General features: G+C 57.7%; 1 protein-coding gene across 7 annotated transcripts in view; it reads left to right on the top strand.

Annotated features, from left to right (window-relative positions):
* The window catches only part of DPP6 (dipeptidyl peptidase like 6), a 684,077-nt gene extending 666,501 nt beyond the window's left edge, over positions 1-17,576 (top strand). For 4 of the 7 annotated variants that reach the window (XM_080664796.1, XM_080664799.1, XM_080664794.1 and 1 more), the window contains exons 19-26: positions 645-714; positions 3,576-3,770; positions 7,862-7,916; positions 11,863-11,974; positions 13,481-13,539; positions 14,415-14,487; positions 14,584-14,657; positions 16,641-17,576. In XM_080664796.1, coding sequence (XP_080520922.1) covers positions 645-714; positions 3,576-3,770; positions 7,862-7,916; positions 11,863-11,974; positions 13,481-13,539; positions 14,415-14,487; positions 14,584-14,657; positions 16,641-16,790 — 788 coding nt within the window. In that variant the 3' untranslated portion in view covers positions 16,791-17,576. The remainder of the gene's footprint in view (positions 1-644; positions 715-3,575; positions 3,771-7,861; positions 7,917-11,862; positions 11,975-13,480; positions 13,540-14,414; positions 14,488-14,583; positions 14,658-16,640) is intronic. The other 3 variants (XM_080664800.1, XM_080664795.1, XM_080664798.1) reach the window with 1 other exon arrangement.
* Positions 17,577-18,774: the final 1,198 nt, after the last annotated feature.

Below are 18,774 nucleotides of genomic sequence, written 5' to 3'. Positions count from 1 at the left end.
AGTGGGGAAGAGGGGTGTCCTATAGTAATTCAACTGGGAAAGCTGCTAATTCTGATTTAATTGGTAATCTGGGTTGTAGTTAACATCAGTAAACAATTTCTATGTTGGGAGGGAAGGTTTGGGGGAGGACAGAAGAAACTGGTGAGGAAAACCCACCCAGTCACGGGATGCCACACTGCCAAGGACCAGATCTTGGTGGCTTGGGCTACGCCAGCCCTTCCCGTGGTGTGTGGAGGGGTCCAAGCCCACAGGCAGGCACCTGCCCGGAGCCAGCCTGTGCACAACAAGGCGGGCAGAGCCCTGGTTCTGCATAGAGAGTCCCAGGGGTCTCCGTCGCCCCTCTGGCTGTCCTCGGGCCTCACGCCTGCCCCTCCATTCCTTCCTCCCCCACTAAATGGCACTTGCAGCTGCCCCGAGGTCCACCCCTCCCAGCCTGGGTCCTTCTGTGAGCAGAGAGAACCAGTCTTGCTGTGTCCCAGTTCATTCTGTTTGCGAGATTGAACTGAAGCTTCTAATGGAGACGCCGAGCCTCAAAGATGTTGGGTGACTTGCCCAAGACCACACAGGGAGCCCCAAGCCACCCTGGCCCCTTCCTCCCTGGTCACGCAGCCCTGACCCTCCACCTATCTTCTGTGTCTGCCCAGGCCTGTCCGTGCAGATCCTCAAGCCCGCGACCTTCACGGAAACCACGCACTACCCGCTGCTCCTGGTGGTGTGAGTACTGCTTCTTCCTCCTGGGCGCTCTCTGGGGACTGAGTAACCCCGATAAAGACTGAGCTCTTAACCAAAGGACGGGAGGGAGAAACGCTGTTGCAAAGTAAAAGCTTAGGTTAGCCTCAGCCACCGCCAGGTCCTCTTCGGTGACGCCACGCGTCAAAGGGCCACGGACTCGGTGGCCCCGGCAGTATTACAGGCAAGCAGGTCTGAGCCCGTCCGGCGGCTACTGTGGTGTCGTCAGGCTCAGGCAGTGTGCAGAGCTGATGGCGAAGTCAGACCCACCTGGCAGGTCAGGGGGGCTCCGAGCCCCCAGGAGGCCTGGCAACGCTGGCACTGCCCATGCCACCCACTGGCCAGAGGTCGTTTCCAGCCACAAAACTGCCATGAACCCCGTGCATTTGCCAACAGAGACTTATTTCAGACACGCCTGGGCTCCGAGCAGGCCCTGGTCCAGATGCGAGAGCAGCTGGGTGAGATCGGCCCTGTCCGGAGGGCGGAGTCTGATCAGGTCCTGCCACGTGCCACATGCCACGTACCGTGCTGCACCAGGTGCTGACGGTGGCAGTGCCCACTCACTGCAGGGAAGCACTCTTCACGGTTGGCACATCTCTGTACCACCACCACTCCCACCCCCCACCCCCGGCCTGTCGGCACAGAGAAGAGAGAGCCCTGAGCCTACCTGTGGGGAGCCAGCGGGCTTGCTTGGGAGGGGTCAGCATGGGGCAGCCCTGGGGTGTCCAGGGACCACAGGGACCACACCTCGTAAATGTCGGGGAGCCCGAGGAGCCGGTCACCTGGCCCAGCTCCTTCCTGGGTCAGGGCGCTCATCCAACAGGAATGAAAAAGGGGCCAGACGGCTGCCGGCGGGTCCCAACCTGGTTCCCTGCACCCCTGACCACTTCCTCACTGTCTGCACAGGTCAGCGCTTTGCCAGCCTCCATACACCACACACCACACATATACACACCCACACACATATACACAGACACACACCACACACATATACACAGACACACACCACACATATACACAGCACACAGCACATACCACACATATACACAGCATACACCACACACATATACACAGACACACATCGCACATATACACAGCACACAGCACATAGCACACATATACACAGCATACACCACACACATATACACAGACACACACCACACATATACACAGCACACACCACACACATATACACAGACACACACCACACATATACACAGACACACACCACACATATACACAGCACACAACACATAGCACACATATACACAGCACACACCACACACATATACACAGACACACACCACACATATACACAGCACACACCACACACATATACACAGACACACACCACACATATACACAGACACACACCACACATATACACAGCACACAACACATAGCACACATATACACAGCACACACCACACACATATACACAGCACACACCACACACATATACACAGACACACACCACATATATACACAGCACACAGCACATGCCACACATATATACAGCACACACATAGACACACACCACACATATACACAGATACACAGATACACAGCACACAGCACACATATACACAGCACACACATATACACAGCACACACATATACACAGCACACACCACACACACATACACAGACACACACCACACATATACACACCACACACTGCACACATATACACAGACACACACCACACACCACATATATACACACCACACACAGACACACACCACACACCACACACCACATATATACACACCACACATCGCACACATATACACAGACACACACCACACACACATACACAGACACACACCACACAGCACACATATACACACCACATACCATACACATATACACAGACACACACCACACAGCACATACCACACATATACACAACACAGACCACCCACATATACACAGGCACACACCACATACCACACACCACACAGAAATATACAACACACACACCACACATATATACACAGATACACTGCACATACCACCACACACCACACACGTATACCCAGACACACACTACATAGCACATAGAAACACAGAAACACACAGCACACACTGCACACCCCGCCTGCCCTCCCTCCATCCCTGGCAGAAAGCCCCGGTGGCAGTGACGGCACTGGCTGCTCTCAGGGTGGCGCCAACACCTGCCGCTGCCCCTGGCCTCCCACCCGCTCACCTGCCCCCACCAAAGAGAGCGATTTAGGAGCCACACACGCCTATGCCCACACCCACGCCCATGCCCACGCGTGCACGGGGAGTTGCTAAACTTGCAGGTCCCCATTTGGAAGGGCCTGTTTGCAGCCCGGCGTCTCTGTGGTGTGAATGCCGGGCCTCGGTGCCATCTGCCAGCAGGTGGTGTCCCCGCGTGGGGGCAGGAAGACGGGCTCAGTGAGCGCTGGGGACTCTGCCTCCCAGGGAGCGGGCTGCCTGGCTCTGTCGAAGGCGCAAACGCAATGGCACCAGTGGGCGAGGGCACTGTGTCTTCCAAGTTACCGAAGAGAGACTCTCTTCAGACCAGGGGTTCCGCTAAAGCAGCAAGCCTGTCCTTGTCCCTCGGGCCTGGCGGGACGCTGAGGCACACAGGCAAGGCCACCGGGCGGAGGGCGTCTTCATCCCACACCAAGGCCCTTCGATGACTCCCAGCCGGTGCCTGTGCTCCGAGTGCCTCCACACGCACGTTCATCATCACCCAGGGGTGGAGACGATGCCACCCATTCACCCACCTGGAAGACCAAACTGGGGCGTGGAGGGGTGTGTGGTGCAGGGGTCGCGGCCCTTCAGGTGAGAACCCCGATGCCTGCCGTCTTCTGCAGGGACGGCGCCCCGGGCAGCCAGAGCGTGGCCGAGAAGTTTGCGGTGACCTGGGAGACGGTGCTGGTGAGCAGCCACGGCGCCATGGTGCTCAAGTGTGACGGCCGGGGCAGCGGCTTCCAGGGCACCAAGCTCCTGCACGAGGTGCGGCGGAGGCTGGGCCTGCTGGAGGACAGGGACCAGCTGGAGGCCGTGCGGTGAGCCCTCGCGCGGAAGGGGGCGGGGGGTGCATTTCCTCCCGGCCTCTGCTGTCTTTCTGGTCCACGCACACGAGTTGCAGGCAGCATAGTCCCAGTGAGCTCATCGGCGAGCAGAGCCCTCCCACACTCACGGCTCTCATGCAGCCAGCTCGTTGGAGGTTTAATAATAAAACCCGGTGCAGAGGCCGAGCCCTCGCCCGTGTCCACACCCATCTCTGCGCCCCTCACAAGGAGAAGAGAGAGCACGTGAGCGAGGGTGGGTCCACACAGCAGGTGCCCCATGACTGAGGACAGCGCCCAGGCACGCCAGGTGGCCGATCAGAGAACCTGGCAGGTTTCCTAGTCGTTCCCCCATGCACCAGCCCGGCATCAGCAGGCCCCGCGAGTGTCACAGAGCGGGGGCTGCTCAGCACCAGGCATAAGCACTCGCAGTCACGACTGAGTTGGTTGCTGCCCACGAGGAAAGGACATCGGGCCCTGTGCTAGCTGCTGCGGCCCGGCTCACAGGGTAGGAAGCACTTTCACAGATGTCTGGTGCGGGGGTGGCAGTGCCAGCAGACAGACCACTGAGAGCCCACACAGCCACAGCCACAGACTCATGTGCTCAGAGTGACAAGAAGGGCAGGAACACACAAACAACACAGACCCAAACAGTGGCCTTGGCGGGGATGCGCTGAGTGTGCTGGTGGATGGTGCGAAGGGCCTGGAACCGAGGCCTGAGCGACTGAAGGACTGAGCGTGCGGCTTGCCCTCCCCTCCCACCCCCCGCCCCCCGCCAGCATGCCCTGTGTGCTTTCAAGCTTAAACGATTTCACTTCACTGCCTTTGCAAAACACTTCCTCCCTCGTTTTAAAAGGGTGGATGGCCATGGTGTGCACCAAGTCAGTGACTTTAAAACGGCCAGTGGGGGACGGATGCCGCTCTCCCCAGGTAGTGGCGGGTAGTGGGCGCTGGGCGGCATGTTCAGAGCCCTGTGTGTGTCAGACAGGCCCAGAGGAGGGAGAAATTTCTGCAGACCCCATGGTCCACGAAGGTGCAAGGACATTAACACACACACACACACACACACACACACACACACACAACGTAAGGAAGGGTGTTGGCTCTGCGAGCCCAGAGGGTGGCCAGCCTCAGGGCTGCTGGATCCAGGACCTCACAATGCTGCCAAAGACCCAGGCCCTTGGCGTCTCCACTCAGCTGACCACAGCACCCCCAGCCTGGGCTGGTTGTCCTCACGTGCACAGGATGGCTGCCAGGAGCACGCCATTGCGTGCTTCTCCATCCACCATCAGCAGGCTAAGAAGGGAACCACTTCTAGAAACTTCCAGAAAGGAAGGGAGGAGCTCCCAGAAGCACCCAATACAGCACTCCCTACATCTCCTGCCCCCTCTAGAACCCAGAACCTGCTGGGACATGCAGGCAGTTGTCCTGAGGGAGCAGGTCCACTGTGGGCCTGGGCTGGGCTGCGGGAAGGAGGATGAGCGGGTGGGTGCCGGGCCAGCGGCCAGCAGTGTCCACCACAGAAGATGCCTCAGGCTAGGCGAGCAATGACAGTGGACTTTCGTCAGTAGCCGTGGGGCTTGCCCTGAAGGGTTGACAGCAGTTTCCCTGACTCACTATCCCTCCTCCTTTGTGCCTTTCTGCCCCACCACTGCCTCCTCCTGTCTGACCGCCCCCGGACCCCCATGGAGCACAGGGGCCTCTGCGGTCACCAAGGGACACGATGTCCTCTGGCCACGTGGCCGTGTGGCCATGTAAGCTGGTCCCCTCTGCCTCGGGGACAGGGGCAACAGGCATTTCACACACAATGTTTTCTAAAAATAAGGAATTGATCTGCCATCTGTCCAAAAACAAAGCAGAACCTGCTCCAGAAAAGCAGTCAATAGAGTCGAGTGCCCCACTCCCACAGCTCACAGGAACAGGAGCACATGGCCACGGCCACCACACAGCCACCACACACCCACAGCCACCGCACACCCACGGCCACCGCATACCCACGGCCACTGCACACCCATAGCCACCACACACCCACGGCCACCACACAGCCACTGAACACTCACGGCCACCACACAGCCACCGCACACCCACAGCTACCACACACCCATGGCCACGGCATACCCACGGCCACCACACACCCACGGCCACCACACAGCCACCACACACCCACGGCTACCACACACCCACGGCCACCCCACAGCCACCACACACCCACGGTCACCCCACAGCCACCACACACCCACGGCCACCACACACCCACAGCCACCGCACACCCACAGCCACCACACACCCATGGCCACCACACACCCACAGCCACCACACACCCACAGCCACCGCACACCCACGGCCACCGCACACACACGGCCACCGCACACCCACAGCCACCGCACACCCACAGCCACCACACACCCACAGCCACCGCACACCCATGGCCACCACACACCCACAGCCACCACACACCCACAGCCACCGCACACCCACGGCCACCACACACCCACGGCCACCGCACACCCACAGCCACCGCACACCCACAGCCACCACACACCCACAGCCACCACACACCCACAGCCACCACACACCCACAGCCACCACACACCCATGGCCACCACACACCCACGGCCACCACACACCCACAGCCACCGCACACCCACGGCCACCGCACACACACGGCCACCGCACACCCACAGCCACCGCACACCCACGGCCACCGCACACACACGGCCACCGCACACCCACAGCCACCGCACACCCACGGCCACCACACAGCCACCGCACACCCACGGCCACCACACACCCACAGCCACCGCACACCCACGGCCACCACACAGCCACCGCACACCCACGGCCACCGCACACCCACGGCCACCGCACAGCCACCGCACACCCACGGCCACCGCACACCCACGGACACCGCACACCCACGGACACCACACAGCCACCGCACACCCACGGCCACCGCACACCCACGGACACCGCACACCCACGGACACCACACAGCCACCGCACACCCACGGCCACCGCACACCCACGGACACCGCACACCCACGGACACCACACAGCCACCGCACACTCACGGCCACACCCCACGGCCACCACACCCCATGGCCACCGCAGACCCACGGCCACCATATGCATGCAGGCTTTCAGGAAGCTGAGGCCTAAAAGGTGCAGTCCAAGAAAACTCTGCTAAGCTCTGTGTAGGGTTCAGGTCTGTGCTTTCATGTGTCAGAGAGAGAGCCCTTTCATTTGTTTAAGAAACCACAAGGCCAGGCCAGCACCCAGCTCCCGATCATCCCACGGTCCCCCCATCATCCTCCCCCTCCTGCTTTTGTCCTGGGGCCCACGTGGCACTGTCCTCCTCAGGTGACAAGCGCAAAGTCCCTTCACAGGCCCAGCCACTGAGCAAGGGAAGGGGGCGGTCATGGGAACAGCTGGCGTGGGCACACAAGCTGGGTCAGACAGAGGAGGCAGTGGACGGGCTCCTGGGGGCCAGCCCTCACCCCAAGGACGGGCAGGGCTTTGCCAGCAGGTAATGGGGATGCCCATTCCAAACAGAACGTTTTGGGAGCAAAGGCTGGGGTCATGCTGGGCACAGGCAGGGGCCGTGGAGGGGCAGGAGGGGCAAGCGGACTAGGAGGATGCTAGAAACACTCAAATTGTAATTTGAGGAGCAGTGACTAAAGGAAGCACAAGGCAGGGACCCCCTGCCAGGAGCTGGGGACAGAGGATGCCTCAGGTGCGGGGAGCCCAGCTCCCTGACCCCCAGCCCTGCACACAGAGCTGGAGCCCCCTTTGACCCTGGTGACCCTGGAGCCCCTCCCAGCGTTGGGGTGGTTGGGAGTCACATGGTCTGAGTGAAGGTGACACAGGAGGGCAGGGACCTCTGGGGCCTGGAGCCCCCGGGCCTGGCGGCTCTGCACTCAGGGCTCCGGCAAGCTCAGGGACCTGGACACCCTCCAGAGGCCTCGCAAGGTACCTCGCGGTGGCACATGCACAGACTGCCACGCGGGTGACGGCCAGAGGCACGCCCTGGGCCTGGTGACGCCGGCACCACCACGTTGTGACTAACCCTCCTCCTCTCGGCTCCGCAGGACGATGCTGAAGGAGCAGTACATTGACAGGACGCGCGTGGCTGTGTTCGGGCAGGTGAGCTGCGCTGTCCTTTGCCTGATCACCCCTGATATTCAGGACGGGGACTTGCACACCCCACCCCCAGGCCTGGGTCAGGTACATCGGAACGTCTCGGGTCTGGAGCTGTGTGAGCACTTCTGTACACGTGAGGGTGGCGCTGGGGGCTCTCTGGGGTCCTGGGAGCAGGGAGGGGTCACTGCCACCGGGATCTGTGGGCTCTGGCTTGTGGACAGACCACCCCGTGGGATGCTGCTCTTGGCAGATCCTGGTGGGCCATGGGGCTCTCTGGGAAAAACTCACTCCGCGGGCTTTGTCTTCTGAAGCAGTTCTCAGCTCACAGCTAAATTGGGAGTAAGGTGCAGAGACCCCCCCACTGTCAGCACCCCCACCCCGAGGTGGAACCTTATTCCTTGGTGGACCTCCACCCACACGTCATGTCGCCCGAAGCCCACGGTCCGCATGGGGGCTCACGCCCGGTGCTGTTCATGCTATGGGTCAGGATAGATGTGCGATGACCTGGAGGGGTTTCATGGCCCTGAAATCCTCTGTGCTGCACCCACTCGTCCTGTGTGAGGCTGTGCCTCTTCTGGAATGTCATCCGCTGGCTGCTGCGCCAGCCATTGCCTTGGGCACCAGCCGCCATGTTCTTGCTCTCGACTAGACTTGAAAAGGGTATCAAACTTCAGCCACGCCAGAGAACAAACATGCATCATCTCTCCACCAGCAATGTGGGGGACTCACTATATTAAAATTACAATCTGTTTTATTTTTTTAATCTTTATTGTTGAAAGTATTACATATGTCCCCTTTATCCCCCATTGATCTCTCCCAGCCCGTCCCCTGCCCCCCATCCCAGGCCTTCAGCACCCTATTGTCTGTGTCCATAGGCCATGCGTATATGCAGGCAAGGTCTTTGTTTGATCACCTCCCCCGCCTTCCCTCTGAGATTCCACACTCTGTTCCATGCTCCCATGTCTCTGGGTCTATTTTTGTTCATCAGTTTATGTTGTTCATTAGATTCCACATGTGAGTGAGGTCATGTGACGCTTGTCTTTCTCTGACTGGCTTATCTCGCTAATTATAATCCAATGAAGATCCAAAAGCCACGTGAGTTCTTACAGCCCTGAGAAGCAGGGCAGTGCTGCTCCAAGCAGGCTGAGGAGAGCGTGTTTTGGGTTTCTCCCTGTCCTTTCAGGGCGCCATAGCTCATTTCTTTTCAGTGTGAGCAACAGTCCACGGTCAGGATGGATCCGTCATTTACCTGCTGAAGGCATCCTGGTTAGCAATTACAAAAAGGCTGCTGTAAGCAGCTGTGTGCCGGTTTTGTGTGAACATACTTTGCAACTCCTTTGGGTAAATACCCAGGCGGGTCACGAGGTGAGAGTTCTGTAAGACATGGCAGAGCTGTCTCCAGAGGGTCTGCCCCTGGCAGGGAGGGCCGTCCCCCCTGCCAGGGCCTCCCAGCACTGGGGGCAGCTGTGCTTGTTAAGAATGAACTGCAGAATGGCTTGAGGACATAGGTTCCACTGACAATGCTTGGTATTTGGCAGAAACCAAAAAGATCTGCTGTCATCAGACAAGATATTCCTCCCCCATTGAAGGAACACTGTTATATATAATACTAGTGGCCCGTGCACAAATTCCTGCATATTGAACGGAAATTAATCAGAAGAAATACTTTAATATCACTATTCGCCCTTTCTCTATAATAGAAGTGTCAACCAAATTCATGATTAACAATGCAGATAGAAACACACGCGTGCACTTGGCGCCAGCGAGAGCTTTATATGTATGGCACATGCATGAGTCAAATTAGCTTTTTATAGATATAGAATAAACTTGCTTAATTAGACCTGCTTTCTGATGTAGCTGAACTTTTTCCAGCCCAGTGAAGCACCCCAACTTCTCTTTTGGGTAATTGTCAGCAACACAGCAGTAAATATCAACATGAAGCAGATTATTATTGTAGATCACTCAGGGAGAACAAAGGGTGAAATATTTAACTGCAGCAGTGTCTGACTATATTCTGAGCAGTGAGAAAACCTGAAGTCATTTTCAAGGTCCACCATTTCTTACTTCTTTTCAGTCGGATCAAGTTTCTAAGCTTTCTAAATCTCCGTTTTCCAGCTAATGAAAGAAAATAGGATTCCACTGCATCTCCTATGTACCTATTCTAGGACTTCTGTGAGGATCAAATGAGATGAGGCACGTGAAAATGCTTCACAGACATTTGGTTATAGTGTGAAATGTTTGCCCCTGATAATAAAGCAAGTTGTGTTCCTGGGCTGAAGAAACTGCAAGGAGGCTATTCGCTAGGGAGAGGAAGCCGGGTGTTGCTACGTGATGTCATTACCTGAATGGACACTTAGCATATTAGCCTTTTATATATAGAGATGACAAGCTTACACATTCAGGCCATCAACTGTGCATTCTGTGGGGAGGTGGGCAGGGCATGGGCTTCATACAGTCTCCAGCAGGAATGTGGGTTCTCAAAACCCACCCTCCCACACCAGTACCCATTTGCTCACACACACACACACACACACTGACACAGTCATACAAACACAACCATACACACTCACACACGTTCACAACCACACATACTCATACACTCACAATCACACACTCATACACAAACACACACCCACATACACTCACACACACATAGCCACACACACTCACATAGCCACACACACTCACATAGCCACACACACTCACACACACATACGTTCACAATCACATTCACATGCATACTCATACACATTCACACTCATACACAAACACATGCCCATGCACACTCACACATACACACACTTACAGAAACACACACTTGTACACACACTCACACACTCATATACAAATACATGCTCATGTACATTCATACACACACACACTCATGCACACTCACACATTCATCTACAAACATATGTTCACATACATTCATACACATACATACATGCAAACACACACCCACTTACATGCAAACTCATACACACTCATATATAAACACACGCTCACACACTCATGCACACGCAGCTTTAACAGTTCTCCTCATGCCCTGGTTCTCTTGGCCTTGGTCTCCCTCCAACCTTTGCTCATCAGAACATCACATCTGTGCCCCTCCCTCTGGGTCTGGGAGACCAGAGCACATCTGAGCCAGGAGTCTGTAGGCGCCGGGCAGGTAGTAGTGTCCCGTTTTGCTGTCTCTGGGAGGCACACATGGAAGCCAGGGTCTTTCATGTCAACCCCAAGGCAAGGACAATATCAGAACTTAAGGAATGACCCCTGTGCAGGACACATGTGGATGTCTATTTCATGGCCACCCTTAGACCCCAGTCCTGGTCGGCCCTCCCTCAGAACCACAGAAAATCAGAGTGGATTGGCTTTACCTGTAGACAAGGAGATGGTAAGAAACACGGTAAAAGATGCTCTGATGGGAAGGAGCCGATCACAGCCCTGCGCCCACACAGCCCTCCGTAACCTACACCACACCCCCACCCACGTCACCTTCATAGCACTTGACACTCAGGCCCCAAAGGGGCCAAGCCTTGCATCATGTCATATTTAGATGGCAAGCATTTGCCTTTCATTTTTTACCTCCCTGGAAAAAATTTTTTAAAGATTTTTATTGATATTAGAGAGGAAGCGAGAGGGAGAGAGAGATAGAAACATCAGTGATGAGAGAGAATCATTGATCAGCTGCCTCCTGCACACCCCCTACTGGGGATCGAGCCCACAACCCAGGCATGTGCCCTGATTGGGAACCGAACCATGACCTTCTGGTTCGTAGGTCAATGCTCAACCACTGAGCCATGCCGGCCAGGCCCTGAGAAATATTTGAAGTTGAGATTTTTTTCTAAGCAGTTACATGAAAATGGTTGCTTGAGTGGCCATATGTCTGAGTGTTTTCATGGCTGAGTTACGGACATTTACCCCCACTTAACTGTCCTTCTCTCCCCAGGACTACGGTGGCTACCTGAGCACTTACATCCTCCCAGCGAAGGGAGAAAACCAGGGTCAGATGTTCACCTGCGGCTCTGCTCTCTCTCCAATAACGGACTTCAAGCTCTACGGTAATGCTTTTGCCACCCACACCACCAACCCCCTCCCATGACCCCACCGCCTCCCCTTCAGCTCCGCACCCCGCCAGCCCCCGCCTCGGGCACCCACCGTGGATCATAAGCTACACGAGTTGTAGGGCTCATGGCAAAGCTCAGAGGCAGGAGGCTCACACCCCTTGTCCTGGTGCCGTAAGCCACGCGACCAGCCCTGGTTCTCACCCTGGCCGCAGTGGGAGCAGGAAACCCGGGTGAGCAGGCAAGAGGGGGGTGCTGAGACCCTCACGCTGCTCTGCCTCTGCTCCCGGCCTCAGGGCGGGGCTCCACGTGGGCTCTGTTCCCGGGGATCTGGTGGGCAGACGGGAGGCGCCGACGGCTGCAGGTATGAGTAGTGCAGCCCTGAGGGCTCAGCTCCGCTCTACCCTCTGCCCGCCTTCCTCCGGGCAGTGTAGGCACCGAGCCAGCACCTGTCCCTAGAGAGAGGGGCTTTGTCGCTGGCAGGAGCCAGAGACCAGGGATGGGTGTCAGGATAACTCGCTGTGGGGACCAGACGGAGAGCAGACCTCCCAGGTGTGGGAGCCAGACCGCTGCCTGGGCACAGGTGTGGCCCTGTGCCAGTTTCAGGGGTTAAGGCTCCCTCCCTTCTCCCTGCTCAAGCCAGCCAGCCCTTTCCTCTGAATGTGAATGGCTTTGTGGCATTAACCCCCTTTCTAAAGCGCCCATGCGGCACCCTCCCCGTGCCCACGCCACACCCTCGGACCCACAGAGGCCCAGACACCTCGGTGCATCCAGCAGCCCCAACAAAGTTCTCATGCGGATGTCCACCTGCCATCACCCGAGAGCTCTCGGTTCCATGTTAATCTTCACGTTGCTTTCCCACGGGAATACGTGGGGCATGTTTTAGCATCTCAGACTCAGCGAGGCCTCTTCAGATTTGTAATCACACCGCTTCACATGTGCCCGATCCGACCCACCAGTGCAGCCTCCGCACCTGGCCCGTCCCTGTGCCCGTGGCGGGGCGTGGTCTCTGCTGCTGACCGAGGGCGTCCCGAAACCTGTGGATGCTCTTCGGGGCGCTTGGCTGATGGAGCCTGGGTCGGGCCAGCATTCGGAACAGAGCAGACAGGCCGAGACCAGACGCGAGTGCACCCCGCTGGGAATGGGCGCTGTCCTGTCCTGTGTCCGGGGCTGGACTGGCTTGGGAGTCACACTCACTAGGCACCACATCATTAGGCTGTCACCATCCTGCCTGACGCCACCTCAACCCCAGCATGCTTAAACGTCACTACGGTACCACTCGATTTCCATATAAGGTCCACATACGATGCTTTCAACAATAAAGATTTAAACAATAGAATAAAAGCTCCAGAAGAATAAAAATAAATAAAAAGATCCAAGAGGTCGAGTTTGGTTTTTTAAGACAAACGTTTGCCAGGAAGAGGAGGTGAGCCTGCCCCACCAGGGCCCCATCCAGGCTCCGGGCAGGGGGTGACCCTCTCTTCCTCTGCTCCTACCCACCAGCGTCAGCATTTTCTGAGCGGTACTTGGGACTCTACGGACTCGACAACAGAGCGTATGAGGTAGGCCCTGCACAGCGCCACTTGGCCACACGGGGACGTTGATGAATTCCTCCCCTCTTCTCTCAGTTCCTCTCTCCCTCCCCTCCCACCCCCCGGCCCAACCCGAACCCGTGCTCCCTCCAGCCTACGGTCCTCTCCTCCCATCGGGAGGACCGTCCACCCCCCTTGTACATTCTGTGAAAGGAGGTGACTGTGACCCCTCGGTGGTTGTCATTTTTGACTCTGGAACTTAGGGGATAGGAAAAAGTGGGAGAGTCTTTGATGGAGGATCTGTCCATGGTCCTTAGGTGTTGGGTGCACATGCCTGGCTCCTGCACCCAAGGCTGGTTCCGGGGACAGGGAACTCCTGCCGCCACGGCCGCTCAGTGACAGTGGGGACGGCACACGGCCCTCCTTCACCAGGCGCAGCCAGAGGCCAGGCTTGGGCTGCAGGGCAGGGCAGGGCCTGAGGTTGAACCTCTAGCAAGGACAACAGAACTGAGCCCCCTGCTGGCCCCCAATGTCACCTCCCCTGAGCCAGCACTCCTCCATCCCTGTCTCCATCCCTGTCTCCATCTGAGGGGTGCGTCCAGCGCTCCACCATCCCTGTCTCCATCCCTGTTTCCATTGGTCTCCATCCCAGGGGTGCGGCCAGCACTCCTCCTTCCCTGTCTCCATCCGAGGGGAGGGGCCAGCATCCTCCATCCCTGTCTCCATCCCTGTCTCCATCCGAGGGGTGCACGAGAGGGAAGGGAGGCTCCCTGAGGTGCTGTGTTTTCACCGCGGACAGAAAGCCCCGTCCCGGACCCGGTTTCCGAGCCTGGCCCTTAATCCTCAGGGTCTCCCCCACACACACACACCGCTGGCCACTAACTGTCCCCTCGCCCTGCGTGCAGATGACCAAGGTGGCCCACCGGGTGTCGGCACTGGAAGGGCAGCAGTTTCTGATCATCCACGCGACGGCCGATGGTGAGCACCGAGGAGTCCCTCCTGTGAATGATGAGAGCAGCACCCCTGCTGGTGTGCCGGGTTTAGACAAACACTTTCCTCTTTTCTTTCCCACAGAAAAAATCCACTTCCAGCACACAGCAGAGCTCATCACACAGCTGATCAAGGCGAAGGCCAACTACAGCCTGCAGGTACAGTGCAATGCTCTGGGCTGTGATTGGAGGGACCGCCCTTGCCCTGAGAAGGAACGACAGTGTGGATGGCGTACGGCCTTGCACTGCCGACACCTGGCGTGGCCGTAGGCGTGAGCAGGAGCGTCCCACAGACAAGCCGCATTTTTCTACTAATTATGATAGTTCGGTCCTGCACATGGACTGTGCTTAAGCCCCATTAGACCTCCCCTCCCCCCTCCACCTCCACCCTGTGCGATAAGCAAGGCCAAGCAGCAGCCACACACAACAGTGGGGCGCCGTGTCCCTGGCGTGTGGAATGGGGGCTGCCGTCCCCGCGTAGATGACAGCAGGTTGGCAGGTCCCGCCAGCCACCCTCTAGGCAACACACACGCTCACCAAACACCAGCCAGGGCTCTAGAATGGCCTGTGTCTGGGCCGTCGTTAAAGACCCCACCCACCTGAGATCCCACCCGGCCTCCTCCTGGCATCAGCTCCAACTCACAGCCCAGCTCTTTCGAGAGCAATGTCACTGCTGCTCGGCACACTTCTTCCACCTCCTCCCTGACCATGGGGTCTTTGGGAAAACAGGCATGACCCCGACGTCTTTTGGGGTCCAGTAATAGGTGGGAGACGTTCTCAGCACTCTGTCCCTCAGAGAGCACCTGGCACTGACCTTCACCTGCCTCGGTTCCCAGCCCCTGGCCTCCCACATCGCTGGCCTGTGAGGGGCACCTGGGCAGGGCGGTCTGGGAGAGCTTCCTGCTCAGGTGTTTGGCTCAGGTGTGCTGACTGGGGAGGGAGGCCTGGTTAATGTACCTGTGTGCTTCCTTCTGAAATGATCAGATCGTAGGCTTGACAAGGGCTGTGGGATGCAGGCATGGCTGATGGGAGGTAGGTCTCAGGGGCTAAGGTGGCCACGCCCCAGACAGAGGCTGCCATTATCAGCAAGGCGCTGAGCAGGACTCCCCCAGACCCCACTCAGGTCGAGGAGAGGGAACCCACAAGCAATGCCAACCTGCAGGCACAACAAGCGCCTTAGCAGGTGCTCAGTGAATCTGTAACAGTGAGGCGGGGGGGGGGGGGGGGGGGGGGCCCGCGGGGCAGGGCCCCAGGCAGGAGGGGCCACTCTTCCTACAAGTTTCTTTTCTCTCTTGTGCTGCTTGAAGTTTTACACACATACAGGTGTCCCCAAAATATGCATGCACACTTTAACAGTGGATAGCTCCATTTTGAAAATGAAATCTATTTTCATAAACACCGCCTTTATAATTATTCAAAGTGTGTGTATACATTTTGAGGGCACCGTACATAATAGCTCAGTGACAGCATTAAAAAATACTCTAAAATAAAGTGAGTGCCATCCTTCAAAGACACATTCCAAACGCAGGTGTGCGGGAAGAGCAGGGTTTCCAGGTCTGTTAACTTGGCTTTGAACCCCACTGGGACAGGTACCTTTCTGTGGACGTGACGCAGCGCCCCTAGGGCACGGGAGGTATCATTACACCTGGCAATATTTCCACGCTCCAGGCCTTGTGCTGAGTGCTCCTTGTTTAAATCCCGTACAACTTTACAGCTAGATTCTATCTGGTGCATTTCCACCTGACACAACCGGGAACTTACCTGTCCACGGCCGCGCGGGGAGTGTGAGCCAGGAGGCCTAAGCAGATGGCAGCTCAGGAAAGCTATAGAGAGAAAGTTATAACTCGGGTTGCAGAGAGCTCGGCATCCGAGCTGCGACCCCTGCGCCGGTCCTGCGCATGGATTCATGCTGCAGGTTCCAGACTGTGCGGATTCCGCTGAACAAAGGTCCTCCTACTCGGTCGACGCCAGGTTCCCCTGCGTCTGGCTGTGTCTCCGGGGGAGGAGGCACTGAATCGGGTAGGAAATTCACTTGCAGGCTCAAGTGGACCTGCGGCGCCCAGCTGTGTGGGGCTGCACCTCGCCTGCGCCCGCACCCCCCGGGAAGGGTGGGCAGCCGGTCACTTCTGACCTTCTTTGCAGATCTACCCGGACGAAAGCCATTACTTCCACAGCGAGCGCCTCAGGCAGCACCTGTACCGCGCCATCGTCACCTTCTTCGCGGAATGCTTCCGGGTCCAGGACAAACCCCCGGCAGCCCCGGCGAAGGAGGAGGAGGAGGAGGAGGACTGAGCGCCTGGCAGCCCCACAGTGTGGCTCTCCCTGGACCAGGGTTGGACTGGGGACCTCGCCCCCGCTCCCGAGGCGCTGGGGTGGGGGCGGTGCGTTCCCCTTACGTAGCACGTGCGTCTTGGGCCCTAAAGGCAGTTTTGCTTCAGAAACCAGCTCCTTCCCGAGTGGAGATGCCTCCTCCCTCCCACGCGCCCCCAGGGAGCCCGGGACCCTCACGCATGCCTCCTGTTGGCCACACAGCGGCAGGTGCGTCCGCGCCCGCAGGAACCAGGTCAGGATCGAGGGCAGGGAAGAAGTTGGTCGTGCTTCGCGCCCTCTGGTGGTGGCATAGAGACCCACCGCCCAGGCACCACATGCCATCTGATGTAGCCACGCCATGGGAACCCCAGAGCACAATGCCCAACAGCACTCCCTCCGCTGCCTGCTCCTCTGTCACCAGGAGAGTCAGCCCTGTGCGCTGCTGCACTAGCGGCGAACCTCACGGAATTAATGCATATTTTTCTATGGTTTTTACCTGACATGGTCTGCAGCCACGGGGTTGCTTCTCTGTGCTTGTTTTGTTTGTTTGTTTTGTTTGTTTGTTTGTTATCCTTGGTTTTGCTTTGTTTCCTTCCGTGGGTTGTAAGCTTCCGCGTGTTTGGAGGAAGAAACGGATGGGAAGTAACTAACCGCTCTCTCCTGAGTGGGCTTCAGACTTTAGGGAGATATTTCAAAACACCAAGGGGAAAACAGCCAACACCACTTACTAAAACAGGAAAATACATAAATAAAAGCTCTCCCACAGCTGCCCGGGTCCGACTTAGATTCTCCCGTCCATCCACGTGTGCCCTTGAACCTCACCTTTTCTCCCCGTACATTGTCAAGTCTGTTCAGATGCCATTTGGTTTAAAAAAAACACACACAAAAAGACAGAGTTGCCTCCCCTCCAAGTCTGTCCTGTGTGCTCGGGGACCAGAACCCTGGAGGACAGGTGGCCTGTTCGGGCCACGCCTCCTAACCTGGGAGGCTGGGTGCCCACCCTGCCACCTGCGGGCAGCCATGTGGATGCCGTAAGGTGCCCCACCCCACCAGACGCACCGGGGTGCCCCTGCACATGTCATTCTGTCGTACATAAAGACGGGCCTGTGTGTCAGGTGTGCGCTGTGTCTGGCCCTCCCACGGACTCACCCTGTCACCTGCATGCCACCGCCACTCGTCTGCCTCCACACGTGCTGGTGTGAGCCTGTCACTGCCGCCTGGGCCCACCGAAGCTCTTCATGCCTGAATGTCAGCCCTGGCGCTGGGGGTCCCAGCCCGGTCAGCAGAGGTGTGGCCATGCCGCATCGGGGCTGGGGCTTGGAGTCATTGTGAGCAGTGGGAGCGGTGCTCCCCCGAAAGGTCTCCAGCACAAGGTGTGTTTCAGGGGCCACGTCACGGTTTGTGGAAAGGATGGAAGTGCTGGCCTCAACCACCAGGGACATGATGTGGTCACACTTCTGCCGTTTCCATGGGTCTGTGGGAGGGAGTGAGAACTGGCGTGGTGTGTGTGCTCATCCTATCTAATAAAATAGTAATATGCAAATTGACCGTCACTCCCACACACGATGGCCACCCCCATGTGGACACAAGATGGCCGCCACAAGATGGCCGGCAGGGGAGGGCAGTTGTGGGTGATCAGGCCTGCAGGGGAGGGCAGTTGGAGGTGACCAGGCCTGCAGGGGAGGGCAGTTGGGGGTGACCAGGCCTGCAGGGGAGGGCAGTTGGGGGGACCAGGCCTGCAGGGGAAGGCAGTTGGGAGGGACCAGGCCTGAAGGGGAGGGCAGTTGGGGGGACCAGGCCTGAAGGGGAGAGCAGTTGGGGGGACCAGGTCTGCAGGGGAGGGGGGTTGGGAGTGAGCAGGCCTGCAGGGGAGGGCAGTTAAGGGGTACCAGGCCTGCAGGGAGGGCACTTAGGGGCAACCAGGCTGGCAAGGGAGGGTAGTTAGGGGTGATCAGGCCAGCAGGGG

This window comes from Plecotus auritus (genome assembly GCF_963455305.1).
Source record: "Plecotus auritus genome assembly, chromosome: 4".
Lineage (NCBI taxonomy): Eukaryota > Metazoa > Chordata > Mammalia > Chiroptera > Vespertilionidae > Plecotus > Plecotus auritus.
This window is presented reverse-complemented; position numbering and strand designations above follow the sequence as displayed.